The following is a 20,292-nucleotide window of genomic DNA, read 5'->3' as shown; positions in this document are numbered from 1 at the left end:
TCCATTACCAACTCCCAGAGTTTATTCAAACTCATGTCCATTGAGTCAGTGATGCCATCCAACCATCTTGTCCTCTGTCGTCCCCTTCTCCTCCTGCCTTCATTCTTTCCCAGCATCAGGGTCTTTTCAAATGAGTCAGTTCTTCAAATCAGGTGGCCTAAGTACTAGAGTTTCAGCTTCAGCATCAGTCTTTCCAGTACATATTCAGGTCTGGTTTCCTTTAGGATGGACTGGTTGGGTCTCCTTGCTGTCCAAGGGAGTCTCAAGAGTCTTCTCCAATACCAGAGTTCAAAAGCATCAATTCTTTAGCACTCAGCTTTCTTTATAGTCCAACTCTCCCATCCATACATGACTACTGGAAAAACCATAGCTTTGACTAGTCGGACCTTTGTTGGCAAAAGTAATGTCTGTGTTTTTTAATATGCTGTCTAGGTTGGTCATTCCTGGAGAAGGGAAAGGGTACCCCACTCCAGTATTCTGGCCTGGAGAAGTCCCTGGGGTTGCAAAGAGTCATACATGACTGAGTGCTTTTCACTTTCACTTTTCACTAGCTTGGTCTTCCAAGGAGCAAGCGTCTTTTAATTTCATGACTATAGTCACAATCTGCAGTGATTTTGGAGCCCAAGAAAATAAAGTCTGCCACTGTTTCCATTGTCTCCCCTTCTTTTTGCCGTGAAGTGATGGGACTGGATACCAAGATTTTAGTTTTCTGAATGTTGATTTGGTATGTTCTTCTTTCTCTAGTTGTTTTAGGTGTAATGTTGTTTATTTGTGGAACATAGTGTGAAAACTGTTGCTAATTAATATGCTGCTGCTGCTGCTGCTAAGTTGCTGCAGTCGTGTCCAATTCTATGCAACCCCATAGATGGCAGCCCACCAGGCTCCTCTGTCGCTGGGATTCTTCAGGCAAGAATACTGGAGTAGGTTGCCATTTCCTTCTCCAATGCATGCATACATGCTAAGTTGCTTCAGTCATATCTGACTCTGTGCCACCCCACAGACGGCAGCCCACCAGGTTCTGCTGTCCCTGGGATTCTCTAGGCAAGAATACTGGAGTGGGTTGCCATTTCCTTCTCCACCTAATTAATATAATGGGTAATAATGAATCTATTCTGATGCTGAAAGGATTGATACATTTTGCATTAAAAAAATTTTTTTTAAACTGGTCAGGCAAAAAATTTTATCTTGATTTTTAAGAAAGGTGGTTTGTTTGTTTGTTTTTTAGAGATTCACTGTGTCACAGCTTCTTCTGGAGCAGAATTTTTTAAACCTCTATTTTTTAAAGGAATAGCCACATTGTAGATTATATGAGCAGTGGATCAATTTATAGAGTTAAAATTGAAGACTTGGAAAAAAATTTCTGTTCTTTAATTTTATATCTGTATGGGATGATGAATGTTCAGTAAGCTCATTTCATTATGTATGTAAGTCATTATGCTCTACCCTTTAAACTTATACAGTGGTGTATGTCAAATATATCTCAATAGACTGGAAGGGGGGCGGGAAAGGTATGGTGTGTCAAATAAAAGGATAATCTTTTTTAAAAAAATTCTTGGAAAGGAGTCAGGTAATTGGTTACTCTTTTTTTTTTTTTTTCTTTTTTAAACCTAATTGTATATTGAACTTTGAACACCAAGAATGGAAATCGGTTCAGGAGAATTTTGTGTTTACCATGGATTGGTGTTAAGATTCCAGTCAAGTGGTGTTTGCTGAAACAAAACAAGCTACCAACACAGAGAAAATATAACTAAACACAGTTAATCTGTAAACTCATTGTTAGCCTAGTACTCTAGTTCTAGATACTAATTCTCCAGGCAAGAATACCGGAGTGGGTTTCCTTTCCCTTCTCCGGGGGATCTTTCCAACCCAGGGATTGAACCCAGGTCTCCAGCATTACAGGCAGATTCTTTACCATCGGAACCACAAGGGAAGCCCCATACTCTTCTGGGGACATGTAGAAGTAGAGACTCTCTCCTCCCCAGCCACTCTTTCCTGAGTACATACATTTGCATAGGTATCTTGACAAAGAGCTGACAACATTTGGTGATAGGATAAGCAAATGCAGTCAAATTCAGATTCTCTTCAGCTGTATATAGAATTTAACAGTTTGCATTTGAATACTTACTAATGGAGAATGGAGAAATGTGATTAACTATGCAGGAATTTTTCTGAAGAGAATGGTTACAGAGGGTTAAAATTTAATGTTGTAAATTGGAATGTACTTACATTTCCATGTGGTAGATTTTGAAATTACCATGAAATTACCTTGATCCACCAGAGTAATTGATTGTTATCCACCAAAATAAAAGATTTATGATCTAATCTTGTAAGATGAGCCTGTTTTAGCAGTTCTATGTGAGGCTCATAAACTTTGTTGTCTGTTTGCTTGGATAGATAAAATGATAAAACCTAGAGAAGTAACTGTATTTATTCTTTTTTTCCTTCCTTTTCATTTCTACTTTCTACTTATTTAGATTGAATATCTGTTTGTGTGCAGGTGCCCAGGATATTCCACCTTTGGTGTAATTATTTTCTTTCCTTTGTATGGCATATTATTAATTTAATATGTGATTATGGCTGAGAACTTCAGCTATCCCAGTCAGGAAAGGAAAACTATTGTTTTTGTAAGTAATAATAGCAAATTTAAAAAAACTTACTTAGTTATTTACAATATTGTGTTAGTTTCAAATGTATAGCAAAGTGATTCAGATATGTGTGTGTATAGTGGTATGTACTCGTTAACCCCATACTTCTAATTTATTTCCCACCTCCACTTTGGTAATCATAAGTTTGTTTTCTATGTCTGTGAGTCTGTTTCTGTTTTGTAAATAAGTTCATTTGTGTCATATTTTATATTCCACATCTGTGTGTGTTAGTCGCTCAAGTCATGTACGACTCTCTGCGACCCCATGGACTGGAGCCCACCAGGCTCTTGTCCATGGGATTCTCCAGGTAAGGATACTGGAGTGAGTTGCCATTTCCTTCTCCACGTATAAGTGGTATCATATAATATTTGTCTTTCTCTGTGTAACCGGGTGTCTGTGGCAGTTAATGATAATTAAGGCCTGTTTGCTTTTCAGAACATCGAGTTGAAGGTTGAAGTAGAGAGCCTGAAACGAGAACTCCAGGACAAGAGACAGCATCTGGATAAAACATGGTGAGTTGCAGTTTGAACTAGTTGAGCTCTTGGTTCTTTCCAGAGTCTGGCTCATTTAGCTGTAACCAAATTCTTTAACCTTAATTCTGGCATTTGAGTGCTGTATCCAATTCAGGAGTTGAGACAAGGGGCCCTCTTTTCCTTGGGCTCTCTAAGTCTGAGAGACATTGAAGTAGGTTGTAATGTCATCAAACCTAAGCCTGTAAACTTCCTAGTCAATAATCTACAAAGAACATCCAGGGTTGACACAGAATTTGGGGGAAATGGGTACTCTCATATACTGCTGGTAAGAATGCAAATTGTGGTAACATTTTTGGAATGTAGTACTACTTATGAAAGTAAAAAATTAATACTTTCTTTGATCAAATAATTCCTAAAAGGAATCTGTTCATTATAAATAAAAATATAAGCATAAAAGGATAAATATATAAGGATATTAATCACATCATTTTTTTGTAATTGCAAAAAAATTAAAAAAACTATCCATCAATAGGACAATGGTTGAAAACATTTCAATATAAACATACTATGGAATATTATACAGTCATTAAAAATGAATTAGGTCTATATATTATTATCCTGGTGGGAAGTCCCTGATACACTAAGGGGCAAAGTGCTCAGTGATACTTAGAATATAAGTATCCTTTAGGTAAAGACAAACAACCTATGTGTACATGTGCTTGGTTGAGTATGCATAGAAAAAACTGCAGGGTTACATACCAAACACTTTTACATTGCTTTTATCAAGAGAGTGAGACTGGAATTTGTGGTAGGGAGAAGACTTCATTATTTTTATATACCAATATTATTAGCATGGTTACTTTTATAATTAAAAAACCCCTTAGTTTTAAATGACAAATGTTACTGAATTTTTTACTAAAAATAATTTTCAGAATATGTCCTAGAATCAGTATATATTCAATCTGATCTGGCATTCCTTCTATCTCTATAGTATTTCTTGATACTTATTAATAGAGTGATAGTCCAGCAATATTAGAATACTCAAACTAGACTCAGCTGTACACAGTATGCTGATATTACTCAATTACTTACTAAGGCATTAAATGAGCTTATAGATTTTAGGAACATGTGAAATACCAATTGAGTTATAAATTTTGAGATTTGTATAGTGTATTTTTAATTATCATTTCAGCCTTTTATTAGGTGGCATTATCCTATTTTTAGAAATGAGAAAGGTAAGGTACAGAGTGTTAAAGTCTTTGCAGATGAGTGGCAGAACCCACAACGTCTGGCATCAAGTTCAAGGCACTTCTGCTTTCACAACAGCTGTAGCCTATTAAATCAGGCATTCCTGGCTAACTGAGTTACTCAGAAAATGTGTAACTTCAGTCTTACCATATTGTACTTTGCTGTTGTCTATTACATTTATCAAGGAATATGGAGTCAAAGTAAAAGTTTATTATTCCTGAGGTCTGCCTATTTAGGGGGGTCTTAGGTTATTCTCTTGACTGGTATCACTTGCACAACAAAGACCCTTCTACTCCCAAAAGGATGTATAATGACATGAGCTCAAGATAAATATAGTTTCCAGGACAGTGCTGAGTAGTGTCCACTTCGACCAAGGAATTCTATAATCCTTAAAGAAGCTCCATTTAGTTGCCATGGACACAACCTCTTGGGCCTAATATTAAAATACTCCTGGGCTTGGATAGAGCACCTTTGTTTTATCATGAGCCTGTGAAGGTTCAGTATTGTTCTCTCTACCCTGAAAACAAGAAGATGGTCAGTGGTTCTCAACAAATGGCTTAAAACAGGAATAAAATCAACCGGAATTAAGATCATTCAGCACCTGATACTGCCTTCAAATTCTAATCCTCAGACATCTAAGGGCAGCTGTTGTCAGCTATAAATAAGCTGGTGACACCTTACCCGCTTCGTGCTAGTGCCTGGACATTCATTCCTGAGGACATCAGAGAAGCAAAGCTGGCTCAGAACCCTGATCTTCCATAGATTAAATGTCCACATTCTGCATGGGACCATGGGGAAACTGGATAGAACTCTGGGTAGGTAGCCCAGACTCAGGACAGTTTACAGGTTACTGGCTAGAAAGGACAAGAGCCTTTCTGTGGCTGTCCAGATGGATATTCTGTTCCAGCAACCTAAATGGAAGGAACACTCTTAAGTTCAAATAGCAAGAAGTCAAGGAATGAGCAAAGGACTCTGGGAGAGCAGTCCAAATGGAAGAGTCCAGGGACAGGTGGCAGTGAACATGGATGCTGAGTTCTAAGCCATTTGATGACTACCTGCCTTTCAACTGAAAGCTTTTCCTCTTAAAGCTGTAGCAGTAGTGAAGCTTCTCGGGTGTCAAGTACATTCTGACTGACAAGCAATACAAATTAGAATTCCTAAAAGATTATCTGAAAAGTTGGAATGAGCAGTTCCATGAATAATTGCAGTTCCACGAATAATTGCAGTTCCACAAATAATTTCTTCTCACCAGTGTGATTCAGAATTACTGAAACAGCCTGAATGGGTCCACTTGCTAAGTTATACAGCTGGCTGTGACTGGCTAACATTCTGTGGTTTTAGCGCTGACGCGGAGAATATCAACAGCCATAATGAAGCTGAGCTCCGGCGCCAGTTTGAGGAGAGACAGCAGGAGACGGAGCATGTTTACGAGCTCCTGGAGAATAAGATCCAGCTTCTGCAAGAGGTGAGTATCCCCAGCTACGGATTCCCTTTCACCTCTTTCCTGACTGCTCTGCCTCCTGGCCTTCACCTTTTCCCTCTCTACTTTCCTTCCTAAGCTCCTTAAGTGTCCCTGTGTTTCAGGGCTCCTAACCTAGGTAGGGGCTTTGCAGCTTCTTGGTTCTCATTCTCTTTTGTGTCTTCTCGCAGGAGTCCAGGCTAGCAAAAAATGAAGCCGCACGGATGGCGGCTCTGGTGGAAGCAGAGAAAGAGTGTAACCTGGAGCTCTCGGAGAAACTGAAGGGAGTCACCAAGGAGAGGGAAGGTGTACCAGGAGACCAGGTCAAATCTGACCAGTACACTGAGGCCCTGGCCCAGAGGGACAAGTAGGTACCTTTGGTACTGTATTTGCTGCTTGTCTTTTGCCTGTTTTCCAGCAAGTGAGAGTATATAGCAGTTACACTGTTGCCTTTTAAGGACTTGTGGACCTTCACCATTTCCAAGACTCTATGGCTCCCCTAAGTAGAGAATATCTTTCTAGGGTTGAGTCTTTAATGGTATCCATTAACAGAACTGACTTGCTGGCAATCAGGAGATTTAAGTAGATGTAAGTAGAACAATGGTCAAATGATAGTGAACAAGAGACATGATCACTTATTCACGTGGATTGAGCACCTGCTGTATGCCAGACACTGGACTATGCACTCAGGTTACAGAGATGAAAGGCCCATTTCCTGCCATTAAGACATGTTGTACATTATTAATAAGTTCTCTGGTAGAAGTAACATGGGATACTCTGGGGTATATAGGATTGTCATCTACTCAAGAGCAGGGTGCCACTGGAAATTTCCTGGAGGAGGTGAAATCTGAGGTAGATTTTGAAGAGTGAATAGGAGTTGAAAGAAGCAATGTAGGAAGTGATTAGGGAGGAAACACCATTGAGGGGAGACACAGGGACAGGCATATTTCAAGACATATAATTAGTTCTACAGGACCAGAGTGGAGGGTCTGGGAAAGACCAGTGAGAGATAAGCTGTATTGGGAAAAGGGCATCTGACTGTGCTGGCTTTGTATTTAAAAGGAACTTGAATTTTCTCATGAAGGTAAGTGGGCAGTTGTTGAGGGCAGGACTGTGTCTTGGTTATTACAGCAGCTTCTTAACTGTTCTCTTTACTTCTGGTCCTGCCTTTCTCCATTTTCATCCCGATCTAACAATTCAGAGAAGTTTTGAAATGAAATTGACAAATATTTAGCCTCTTCAATGCATGATACTATGGTGGCATAAAAAGCCTTAAGTGATTTTTAACTGGATAGGTGAAAAACACACAGTATACACACAGTGACCAATGACCAAAGTGATCTTTTTGAGACACAAATCTGATCATATTATTGCAGAGCCGTTTGGAAAGTTCTCAACACCTTTAGAAAGTAAGATCTGTTCTTAGTGTGGCCATCAAAGCCTGTTGTGTTCTGACCCCTGATTTCCCCCAGACTCATCCCCTACCATGTCTCCTTCACATTTCACTGATTCCAGACTGGTAATAATAATGAAGACTAATGTTTGCTGGGCTCTTACTATATAACTGAGCTGAGTCCTTTATATTCTTGTTTAATTCTCCCATAAAGTTTAATTCTCTCGTAAAGTTAACAATCCTATGAGATAGGGATTATTATAGTTTATAAAGGAAGAAATTGGCATTTAGAGAGTTATGTAACGTGGCTTCAGGCTTTGCTGGAATCCAGACCCCGAAGGCACACCACCTCCAGAAGCATACAGTGCTATGTCAGGTACCCAGAATTTTGTTCATGCTCTTCCTTTGTGGGGAAACATCTGTGTTTTCCCCTCCTGGTGAACTCTTGTTCATTCTTCAGAACTCATGAAGGCATCAATGGTTACTTCTGTGAAGGCTTTCGTGACAGAATTAAGTATTTATATTCTTGTTTTGTATGCGTGCATGCTCAGTCACTGAGTCATGTCCTACTCTTTGTGATCCCATAGACAGTAGCCCTCCAGGCTGCTCTGTCCATGGAATTTTCCAGGCAAGAATACTGGAGTGGGTTGTTATTTCCTACTCCAGGGGATCTTCCTGACCCAGGGGTCAAACCCACGTCTCCTGTGTCTCCTGCATTGGCAAGTGGATTCTTTAGCACTGCACCACCTGGGAAGCCCTTGTTCTGTGTGCACATCCCTTAGTGTACAGTCTTCTGTGCATTGTCGTATTTTCTTTCAGATCTTCTCTGCTAGATTACCTGAGACTCTGTCCCATCTCTGTATTCCAGTGAACACTTGTCAAACCAAAAGGAAAAAAAAAGACAGACATACCTAACAAATTGAAGGAGTTCATGTCAGACGGCCTTGAATAGCTTTGTAAAGTAGGAAAGTAGATCATCTGTAGAGACTGAGGGTCAAAGGGAATAGTAAGGTATGAGGCTTCGGAGAAGGCAATGGCACCCCACTCCAGTACTCTTGCCTGGAAAACTCCATGGAGGAAGGAGCCTGGTAGGCTGCAGTCCATGGGGTCGCTAAGTCGGACATGACTAAGCGACTTCCCTTTCACTTTTCACTTTCATGCATTGGAGAAGGAAATGGCAACCCACTCCAGTGTTCTTGCCTGGAGAATCCCAGGGATGGGGAAGCCTGGTGGGCTGCCGTCTCTGGGGTCGCACAGAGTTGGACACGACTGAAGCGACTTAGCAGCAGCAGCAGCAGCAAGGTATGCGGCTTAAGAAAAGTAGAGATGTTCTGGCACAGATACCATGAGGAAGTTAATAATGAAGTCCGCATTCGTCATCATAACTATCATTGCAACTTGCATTCATATACATTTTTAAGTTTTTAAAGTTCTTTCTCATCCCCAAATCTAAGCTGATGCTCATACCTTAAATTAATTTATAATTTCTCTATGAGATTCCTACTTGACTTTCTGGTGCCCTTAACCTTTTGGCCATACCGTTTTCCTGCCAAGGTGCTGTCACTGTCTTAACATATGCTGTGTTGCATGCCTGCTCAGTTGTGACCCCTGGGACTGTAGCCCGCCAGGCTCCTCTATCCATGGGATTCTCCAGGCAAGAATACTGTCGTGAGTTGCCATTCCCTTTTCCAGGGGGTCTTCCTGACCCAGGGATCACACCTGCATTTCCTTCATATCCTGCATTGGCAGGCAGATTCTTTACCACCGAGCCACCTGGGAAGCCACACACACAGGAATAATAATCACAATCAGAAATTTTACATCTATCACCAGCATGTTTTCCAAGGACAGGTATCTCTAGTACTCAGACTTACACACAAAGAAACAGCAAGATATGTCTTGCACAAAACTGTTGATTTGAACCTGGGTTTATATACATCAGCACAGCATGCAGTCTTTGACAACTGAGTTCTGGTCTGAATTTCCAACCTCTTCTCTAGCCATTGTCTCTTCCCTGCCAGTGACTTTTCCCCATATATCTTGTATCTTCATGCCTTCATTCCTTTATTTAAACTCCTTCCTCTGAGCCTATAAAACAATCCAGTCTTCAAAATCTCTTCTCCTGAGCTTCCTTCAGGCTCCTCCAAGTCAAATGAATGACTTCTTCTCTATCTTTCTTCCTGTAGCTGCACGACAATACTCACTGTACTATATGGTTCATACCTCTGGTAGGGTTGCACTTATTATAGTCTATCTGTTGATATATCTGTGACTCCCTATTCCCAAGACTCTTGGCACACACACCAAAAAGGTTTTAACTTTCTGTAGAAATTGTGTATTTTCCAACTTTAAATCACCAGTACATTGGGGATGCATTGAATTATATATATAATGTGTGTATGTGTGCCCAGTCAATGTCTGACGCCTTTTTGACCCCATGGATTGTAGCCCACCAGGCTCCTCTTCAGGGATTCTTCAGGCAAGAATACTGGAATGGGTTGCCATTGTTTCCTCCAGGGGATCTTCCCTACCCAGAGATCGAACCCACGTCTCTTGTTTCCTGCATTGGCAGGTGGATTCTTTACCACTGTGCCCCCTGGGAAGCCTATATACATAATGGTTACTTGATAATTGTTTTTTTAACTGCAACAACAATAACAAATAAACAAAAAGACCCACAACTTCTGAGAGTTTTATACTTATGATCTGTAGATCCATGGATTGACTTTGGGAGGTCTATAAACCTTCCATTATGACAATGTAGGCAAAAAACTCATTTGTGTATATATTGGGGGACTGGGGCAGAGAATGCATGGCTTACTGAAGAAAGGTATCAAAGAGTTCGATTATTTTAAAAAGGTAAAAACTTACTGTACCAGACCATGCTATCTTTGGAGTGGGCTGAAAAATAAAGTTAGTAATGTATCATGACCATAATTGTTGTTCTTACTTTTTCTTTGCTCTAGAAGAATTGAAGAACTGAGTCAAAGCCTGGCTGCACAGGAGAAACTTGTAGAACAGCTGTCTCAAGAGAAACAGCAACTGCTACATCTGTTGGAGGAGCCAGCTGACATGGAAGTGCAGGTGAGGTTTGGGCTGTACTTCCTGAGGCACTTGCTTTATGCTTTAAGGAGCCCAACTTTACATATAAATGTGTTAGTCTTCTATTGCTGTATAAGCAATTACTGCAAACTCAGTGGTTCAAAACAACATGTATTTATTATTCCAGAGTTTCTGTGGGTCAAGAATCCAGGCGTGACTAGCTGACTTTTCTGCTCAGAGTCTCACAAGTCTGAAATCAAGGTGTCAGCTGGGCTGCTTTCTCAGCCAGAGGATCACTTAGGGAAGGATCCACTTTTAAGCTCCCTCAAGTTGTTGGATGAATATTGCTGTGCGATTGTAGTAGTTACGGCAGCTAGCTTCTTCACAGCAGCAGTGGAGAGAGACAGTCTCTTACTTCTCGACAGTCTTTTAAGGGGTTCACCTGATTAAGTCAAGCCATCAGTGTACTGTCCCTTTTGGTTAACTTAAAGTCAACTGAGTAGGGATTTTAATTACATCTGCCACACCCCTTCACTTTTGCCATATAATATTGCATAACTATGTAGCGATATTCCTCACCTTTGGCATTTTCTTTTGGTTAGAAGCAAGTTACAGGTCTCTCCACATTCAAGGAGTGGGGATTATACAGAGGTGTGGATACCAGGAGGTGATGATCACAGGGGCCGTCTCAGGATTCTGCCTGCCACACTGAGTGATGTGTAGCGATAGAGAATGCAGTATGGTTTTAATATTGAGCAGAGAACCCTCACCGCTGTGAAAGTAATTGCATTAATCTGTATGGTTGTTCTTGGAGGTTACCTCAGAAGGAGCTCCTCTTCTTCATCCAACTTTTAATTTACTAAAAATATACCTTCTGAAGGAACCCTAGGATCCATCTCTGCTCAAGCAACATAAACAATTATGAGGTATTCTTACAAATCTTAGATCAATGATGAAGCAAAATGTGCAATTTAGTTTATTGGTCACATATACAAAGGTTGGAATCAGGTTAAAAAGAGCAGGGCTAACAATGAGTATAAAGCAGTGTTTTCCACCCTTCCCATATCATGACAAAAAATAGCTAATAATAATAAACATGTAGAAAATGACATGATTTACAACATAATCAAGTTGCTTAAGTGACTTTTTCTATTTTTTCCTGTTATCAAATGCTCTTTTTTATTACTCAAGTCATAAATAGCAATTACATAAAATAAAATCTGAAAATTCAAATAAGCAAAAAAATGTTTTCAATAGCTATGACCAGTATAAAAGAAATACAGTTTTTAAAATTGAGACCCTGCACTAAATTTATTCATTAATTATAGTTTTAAATAGTAGCAAATGATAATATTTATAAGGGGTGGCAGAAATGGATGGAGCCTCTCACTTGAAAGTGGCCAGCCTGGGTGTTTAGACCACAATGAGGGCAGAAGAAATCACTATCTTGACTGCACTATCAACCCCTTGGACTCTAAATCCATTTTGGTGGAAAGCTCTGGCTAACAAACCCAGAAAATGATGTGCATACATGTAATTTGATAGATATGAGTAAAAATTAAAGTTCATAGGCTTTTTGCAGGATACATATTGAAATATATGGAAGATCCCACAGCATTTTAAAATTTGAAATAACTTGTTTAGAAATTAGAATAATTGGATTTCTGTCCTGATTCTTTCTTTATTAACTATGGATAGTCACTTCTATGGATACATCACTTCTCAGCCTCCATATGTGTAAAATGGGGAAAATTAGCCCAAATAATCTCCAAAGGATCCTTATAATTTTGACATTCTGAGTTCAGCATCATTGGGGAAAGTGTATAGTCCCCAAGATAAGCACTTTCAAAGAAAAATACTCATGTAAATTCTGAAATGAAATCACTCATTGTTCTAGTTTTATATTTACAGACACATTGATGTGATATATTTATGTACACATAGTTATTTTCATTAGTATCTTTGGTAAGCACTGAAATGAGTATATGTAGTTAAATATTTGAATGCTAATAAGGGGAAATGAGTTGGTATCAGTTTTTAAAACAGACTTGAAGAATAGAAAAATTATAATTTCAAAGAGACTAAATTATTTACCAATCTATCCTAAAGGAATGCTTAGAATAAGTTAAGTACAGTGTCTAGAGGATAATAACATTGGGTGAGCAGAGAAAAGAAATATATCAAGTCACATAAATTGTACTAACTTGATATGCTTCTTTAATGTTGCTGGGACCTATAAAAGTTTATTGTTGTTACTGCCCAACATTTTGTACACTTGATCACATTGTGCTGTGAATTCTGTCAGTGTTTCCCAACCTTTTGCATAGAAAGCTCAGTTTCATAGGAGATAATTGAGGGTCTCTGTTACTCTGAAGTAAGTGACTGAGGCTGGTCGTGGTTAGAGGTGATTACCTGTGTTTACCTTCTGACCCGTCCACCACCTGAGACCTGAGGGCATGACATCTCAGCACAGGGGTGGGCCACTTTTTTAGATGTTGTCCAGAACACCCAAAATGGAAAGCTCTGCCATAGAGGGCCTCTGACAGTCAGTTCTCTCAAATGTGGAGGAGAGAAAGCCTCCCATAGTTCCCTTTCTAGTTACTCCGTTTGGGTCTGTGCCTTATGAAGGAAAAAATGAATCGGCACCAAGTACTGCTCAGTATGCATAGAATTGTTTCATATTATCATTTCCTTCTCCAAGGGATCTTCCCGACCCAGAAGTTGAACTGAGTCTCCTGCACTGGCAGGCGGGTGGGTTCTTTACCACTGAACCACCTGGGAAGCCCAGTTATCATCTCTAAACAGCCCAAAGAAGACTGGCCAGAGAGTCAGCTGTATAGTGAGTGTTCAGAGAATCCTCTGAAACTTCTCTCGATGTGTGTCCAGGTTCCAAAAGAAAACACTGTTTTGGTCACAGTGTTTCTGTCTTATATTCTATGGCCTAAACAGAAAGAAATTTGAAATTTGGGACTTTATTTAGTTTGGGACTATTTAGCCATGCTCAAGTGGTTCAGATTGTCATAGTGAAAGGATACAGTCAAGTCCTTTTTAGAGAAATAATCTTGGTCCTTCAAGAACCAATTCTAATACGAAGTCTCTTGAGTTTTAATTAGGGAAGCAGAGTGGTATGAAAGAGTGAGCTCAGGTTTTGGCATTTGATTCCAGCATAAACACTTTTTAGATGAATGGCCTTGAACAAGTTACATAGCCCTTTCCAAGTACAATTTCCTCCTCTGTAATGTTCATCTCTTTGTAAGGATTAGAAATAATATGTGTATAGTGCCTAACAGTGCTCAAAACATGGTAACTACTGTTGTCATTATGCATGTCAACAACCTGGAAGAGAGTAAGGCTGTTCTTAAAATGAGTAGCAGCTAAAAAACACATAGTCATTGAGTCAGATATTGCAGACTTGACTCACATTGTAACTATCTTTGTCTTACGAAAGACAAAGATAAAATTATTAAACATAGCATATTTGTGAGATTAATGGTCACAGTTATGCCTTTGGACCTGTTACCCTTACACATAGAAAAACTGGTTCATAGGCAAAGATCAAACTCAATAGTACCAGTTTGTGTTATTGCTCCCCAGGAAGACCACAACAGAGTGTGAATCCTTCAGGGTAAATTGGTCACAGCGAGAATCATAATCTCATTTTAGTCTCCTAGACACACAAAAAAATATTGAAGCACTTTCTATAACATCTTGGGATCATGTAGTCATATTCTAATGATTCAGATTATTATAATATTAAGACCTAAAAGTAGTTTTCACAGGATTTCTTAATACCTATTCCAAGTATAATTTGAAATATTATCAATGAATATTCAACAACTTTTCTATAGTAATAACATCAGCACATATGGTAGCATTTTCTGTGTGCCAGGTGCTACTCTAAATACCTTATATTAACTCAGTTTAAGTCTCGAAGCATCCCAGTAAATTAGATACTGAACTACATGAAACATAAAAAGAGATTATAATAAACCAGTGGTCATATTAATATGTAAATTTTAAGGCACAGCTCTATTAAAAGATATAAAGAAATAAGCAGATGCTTCTATGTGGAGTCACAGCTTCAAATACAGTCTAATGTTATATTGGCAATTAAAAAACAGCAAGTGGCAATGTCAAGGTGAAAAGCTGTTGGGAAGATTTCCAATAAAGAAATAACATAATCCTCCTTTAATTTACATATCCATTTAATTCATAGAAGATTCAGAGTATATTAACGTTGGGTTCCTATATACAACAGAATTAAGTCCTAGATTTAGATGATTATATAAACAATTTGATTATTTCCAGTAGTGCCCAGTGGAACATTGGAAGGTCATTCAGATTTTGGGACAAGGCTCTGTCCTGCCTATTGCCAGTTATGTTGTACCCCTAGCCCCACTCATCATTGAAACAAGAAATGCCCCACAAATTTTCAATGCATTCTAGGATATGGCTGCTTGATAAGAACCACTGGTCTGGGAGTCCTGGCCTTCAAAGGGTTTAAAATCCAATAAGTGACTGGCATATAAACAAAGTATTAAAATGCAGCATGACAAATGGAGAGAAATATAAGAGTATACTCATAGTGCTAAGAGAACCCAGAGAGGAAAGGGATTATCTCTATCTTTGGAAGTCAGAGAAAGCTTCACTTGGAAGTCAGCCTGGACCTGGGGCCTTAAAGGCTGAGTACCCTAGGCAGACAGTAAGAGAAGGGCATTCTAGGCATGGGAACGATATGTATAATGGTATGGAACACACTCAAGGAATTGGGAGTCATTGTGTTACCAAATATATGATAAGTGTTGAAGAATGATGGAATATATAGCTGGAAAGTCCCATAAATGTCAAGCTAAGAACTTCATGTTCTAGGCACGGGGTTCCCAATCTCTGGGCTGCGGAATGGTACCTCCTACCAGATCAGTGGCAGAATTAGATTAGAAATAAAGTGCACAATGAATGTAATGAGCTTGAATCATCCTGAAACCATCCCCCCACCCCTAGTCCATGGAAAAATTATCTTCCACGAAATTATCCCCAGGTGTCAGAAAGGTTGGGGACTGCTGTTCTAGGTAATAAAGAACTAAAAATTAAAAAAAAAAAAGCAAAGGGAATAAAAGCCTTTGAAGTGGCATTATAGGAAGACAATCCTGGTGGTTGTTTAGATGCAGGATTGACTGAGCAGATCATTGATGTCATCTTCCAGGTGGCTCAGTGGTAAAGAATCTGCCTGCCAGTGCAGGAGTCAAATGAGACGCTGGTTCAGTCCCTGGATCGGAAAGATTCCCTGAAGGAGGAAACAGCAACCCACTCCAGTATTCTTGCCTAGAGAATTCCATGGACAGAGGAGCCTGGCAGACTACAGTCCAGAGGGTCACACAGAGTTGGACATGCATGCACTTGGGATAGCAAATCATGGTTCATTACAGCTATTAACTGCTTTAACCTAGCCCATTCTGTTAGATAAAGGTAGAGAATATTATAAAACCAGTTATAGAGCACTTTGCCTATACAGTGAAATGTGACAACTCTATATTTGTGACACCTCCAGCCCTGATGCTGGGAAAGACTGAAGGTGGGAGGAGAAGGAGTCAACAGAGGATGAGATGGTGGATGGCCTCACCGACCCAACGGACATGAGTTTGGGTAAACTCCGGGAGTTGGTGATGGACAGGGAGGCCTGGTGTGTTGCAATCCGTGGGACTGCAAACAGTCAGACATGACTGAGCGACTGAACTGAGCTGAACTGAAGCCCTTGATGTGGATGTTATCCTCGTTTGCTAACAATAGCAGCATCTTAGTTCTACTGTATTATACTCAAACTGTAATCTGTCCTGCCATTTGTCATCGCGGGAGCCACACCTCCATGGTGTGAAAGGCACAGGTTAAATTTCTAAGCTCTGGGCCTGCTCCACAGAGACTGAAGAATTTCTTCATCTCCAGCAAGGCCATCCCCAAAACCCCTTACAGATGTTAGGGAACGAAGGAGCTTGAGTTCCGAGGAGTGATTCACTTCCTCCACCTCCCAGCCCCTCCCAGTTGGGAACTCCACACCTGGGCTTCAGAAGAAAGACAGCTCACAACTCATACACTTCTAGGTTTGAGTTGTTCAAATGTAAGACACTCATCTTACCCCTCCTCCCATAAATAAATATTATACTTCTCATGTAATCCCAGTATGAAAGTCTGGACGGAGAAATAATCTCTGAGCTTCAGAGTCTTCCTCAAATAAGAAAGACAGTTTTGATAAAAATTATCTAATTTATTTTACTATCCCTCTAGCTGTTTGCCTTTTTCATTCCACCAGAATGTTGTGCGTGGTTGTTGCCTCTAAGCTGTGTCCAACTCTTTGCAACCCTACCAACTATAGCCCACCAGGCTCCTCTATCCATGGGATTTTCCAGGCAAGAATGCTGGAGTGGGTTGCCATTTCCTTCTCCTTTCCAACCCAGGGATCAAACCTGCGTCTCCAGTAGGCGGATTCTTTATTAGCATCCATTTTAGCTGGATTGTACCTGTAGAATACTTATGAACTTCTTTTGTATAATTAACTTCGTAGAACAACAACAACAACAATAGCACAACCTTGACATGCCATGGGTTGACAACACTCCATGTTTGCTTTCGATGCTCCATGTCCATTCAAATCAACAGTATGTTGTGACCACAGTGGTCAGGAGCTTCATGATGGAGCTGTCAGGCCACAGCAACTTGTCTACATCTTTCTTACTAGGGACTCAGAAAACCTAATAAAATGCAGTTTACAAAGTGTTTTTCTCTTCCTTAGTGAAGGTATCCACAAAGTTGCAGGCGAAAGCTGTCAGTTGTTCTGGTTATTGATATTATTCTCTTCTTCAGAATCAATGTGCCTGCTCAGTCGCATCCGACTCTTTGTGACACTTTGGGCTATAGCTTGCCAGACTCCTGTGTCCATGGGATTTTTCAGGCAAGGATGCTGGGATGGGTTGCCATTTACTGTTCCAGGGAATCTTTCATGACCTAGCATTGAATCCATGTCTCCTGCATTGCAGGTGGATTCTTCACCTGCTGAGCCATCAGGTGAAGGGGCTGAGAAAGGTAGCCCCTTTCTATGGAATGGTAGAAGCTTTATTTAAAAGAACTTTTTAAATGAAACTAGACCTGAAGGGTATGAAGGCAGGAGGTGAGATAATATCCTTGCAAAGGAATATCTGGAGAAATTCTTGCTTTGTTTCTTTTTTTCTCCTCTGCATTCCCCCCCCCACCAGTATTATATAAACACCATTTTTAATGTGTGATTACACTGTGGTTGGCCTAAAAAATAACACAGGACAACAGACTTAAGGGAGTCATCCATTAAGCCATCAGGACCTTCCTCCTCACACAAAGCAGCAGACACTCGAGCCATTGCATTTATGCCTCCTTTGGAACCTAATGTAAATATCACTGCATGCAGTGAGGCAGATTTCCTAAAATAGCTAACATTCCAGTGTTACTGTGGTGACATCTGATGTAGAAGGTTAAGGCAAGAATGCACTCTAAATGCTCAAGGCAGAGGCTGAAAACCTTTCAGGGATTAGCAGCTCAGGCAGCTCCAGCCAACTTCATGTAAGGAGATTTCTTTTTTTAAGAGCAGGTTTTCAGTATCCCCTTCTTAAACTGATGAAATTGAAGCTTGAGACTCATTTATAAATCATCATTCAATGTCAGTGTCTTCCAGACAAGCCTTCATTGGTAATATGTCTCAGAAACAGGCTTTATCACCCAAAGCAATCATAGTTCTGTTAGAGCAGGAGAGGAGGTGGAAAAATGAGGCGTTTCTTTGCAGTTTTATTTACTGAACACTTAACAATGCACAAGGTACTGTAAGGTGAAGGAAGAGAAGACAAAAACATAAAGTTAGTCTCTGACCTCTGGGGATTACCATCTAATTGGAAGATAAGAAAATCTCTGATGGAAACAAAATACAAGGCAGAGGAGAAAGGGAAAAAAAAAAATCAAAGAAAGGGGCTGGGTGGGCAGTGAAGATTCTGGTCTGTAAGAAATAAACAGGATTTTAATAAGAGATTAAAAAAATAATAGACATCAATTTATTTATTCATCCAATGGAGTACATCAGAAGATAACACAATGAGTAAAATGTGGTTCCTCTTCTTAAGGAGCTTACCTGCCTAAGGGGAGAAGGCAGAATGATACACATATTACTATGGGTATAAAAAGTGCTTTGGAAGTTCAGAGACGAGAAAGATATGAGGGGATTAAGAAAGGCAGCTTAAAGGAAATACTTAAGGCTGGATAGGACTTTGACAAGTGGAGGTGGTAACAGTGGGAAAGAATGTTACAAGTAGGTAAGAGAGAGGTAGGAAATCTCAGGGTAAGGAAGCAGTAGGTGAAATAGTGCGGATGTGCAGGCAGACAGTGAGTTTAGGCTGGAGAGATAGGATAATGCTGGAGTCAGAGGACCTTAGATGGCAGGTCAGGAAGTTTATAATTGTGGGTTAAGTCTTTAGGTCTCCAGGCTACTATGCAGGAAAGTGATATATTGAGATGTCTTAGAAAGATTAATCTGGAAGGAGGAATGAGTAGAGGAGAAATAAGGTGAGAGGACTAACTATTATGGAACTCTATGACTTAAGATATGAGGTTGCTAGAGGGTAACCAAGAATGAAAGATTTGTGCTAAGGCAAAAAGAACAAAGGCTCCAATACTTTGGCCACCTGATGCGGAGCACCAGCTCGTAGGAAAAGACCCTGATGATGGGGAAGATTGAAGGCCAGAGGAGATGGGGGCAGCAGAGGATGAGATGGTTGAATGGCATCATTGACTCAATAGACGTGAATTTGAGCAAACTCTGGGAGATAGTGGAGGACAGAGCAGCCTAGCGTGCAGCAGTTGATGGGGTTGCAAAGAATCAGAACAACAGCAACAAAAGAATGAAATAAAATTTTAAGATATAATAGCCTGACAGTGCTGGAGAAATAAGAAACACAGGTTTGATCCCTGGGTGGGGAAGATTGCCTGGAGAAGGAAATGGCAACCACAACCCACTCCAGTATTCTTGCCTGGAGAATCCCATGAACAGAGAAGCCTGGCAGGCTACAGTCCGTGGGATCACAGAGAGTCAGACATGACTGAAGGGACTTGGCATCTACGCAAGTGATTCATTCATTCGCTCATGTAATCCAGTCAGTGACTATTTATTGAGTCCCTACCATAGCCAGACACTGGTGCGATTAAGTGGTGGAGAAACTATAAGAATAAGCATGGTAGAGTCCTTCCCTTTAGGGAGCATATATTCTAATAAGGGAGCTAAATAATGACATCTTATATTCTAATAAGGGAGCTAAATAATGACAATCCCAAAGAAAGGCAATGCCAAAGAATGCTCAAACTACCACACAATTGCACTCATCTCACATGCTAGTAAAGTCAAGCTCAAAATTCTCCAAGCCAGGCTTCAGCAATACGTGAACTGTGAACTTCCAGATGTTCAAGCTGGTTTTAGAAAAGGCAAAGGAACCAGAGATCAAATTGCCAACATCCGCTGGATCATGGAACAAGCAAGAGAGTTCTAGAAAAACATCTATTTCTGCTTTAGTGACTATGCCAAAACCTTTGACTGTGTGGATCACAATAAACTGTGGAAAATTCTGAAAGAGATGGGAATATCAGACCACCTAACCTGCCTCTTGAAAAACCTGTATGCAGGTCAGGAAGCAACAGTTAGAACTGGACATGGAACAACAGACTGGTTCCAAATAGGAAAAGGAGTACATCAAGGCTGTATATTGTCACCCTGCTTATTTAACTTCTATGCAGAGTACGTCATGAGAAACGCTGGGCTGGGTGAAGCACAAGCTGGAATCAAGATTGCCGGGAGAAATATCAATAACCTCAGATATGCAGATGACACCACCCTTATGGCAGAAAGTGAAGAGGAACTCAAAAGCCTCTTGATGAAAGTGAAAGAGGAGAGTGAAAAAGTTGGCTTAAAGCTCAACATTCAGAAAACGAAGATCATGGCATCTGGTCCCATCACTTCATGGGAAATAGATG

At 40.1% G+C, this 20,292-nt stretch overlaps 1 protein-coding gene across 5 annotated transcripts in view; it reads left to right on the top strand.

Annotated features, from left to right (window-relative positions):
- PDE4DIP (phosphodiesterase 4D interacting protein) overlaps positions 1 to 20,292 on the top strand; it is a 203,936-nt gene that overhangs the window by 86,180 nt on the left and 97,464 nt on the right. For 4 of the 5 annotated variants that reach the window (XM_052637980.1, XM_052637982.1, XM_052637983.1 and 1 more), the window contains 4 exons: positions 3,081 to 3,157; positions 5,708 to 5,831; positions 6,017 to 6,192; positions 10,185 to 10,302. In XM_052637980.1, the coding sequence (XP_052493940.1) occupies positions 3,081 to 3,157; positions 5,708 to 5,831; positions 6,017 to 6,192; positions 10,185 to 10,302 (495 nt within the window). The remainder of the gene's footprint in view (positions 1 to 3,080; positions 3,158 to 5,707; positions 5,832 to 6,016; positions 6,193 to 10,184; positions 10,303 to 20,292) is intronic. The other variant, XM_052637981.1, reaches the window with a different exon arrangement.

This window comes from Budorcas taxicolor, chromosome 3 (assembly GCF_023091745.1).
Source record: "Budorcas taxicolor isolate Tak-1 chromosome 3, Takin1.1, whole genome shotgun sequence".
Lineage (NCBI taxonomy): Eukaryota > Metazoa > Chordata > Mammalia > Artiodactyla > Bovidae > Budorcas > Budorcas taxicolor.
The sequence above is the reverse complement of the archived record's forward strand: the minus strand, read 5'-3'. Positions and strand labels throughout refer to the sequence as shown.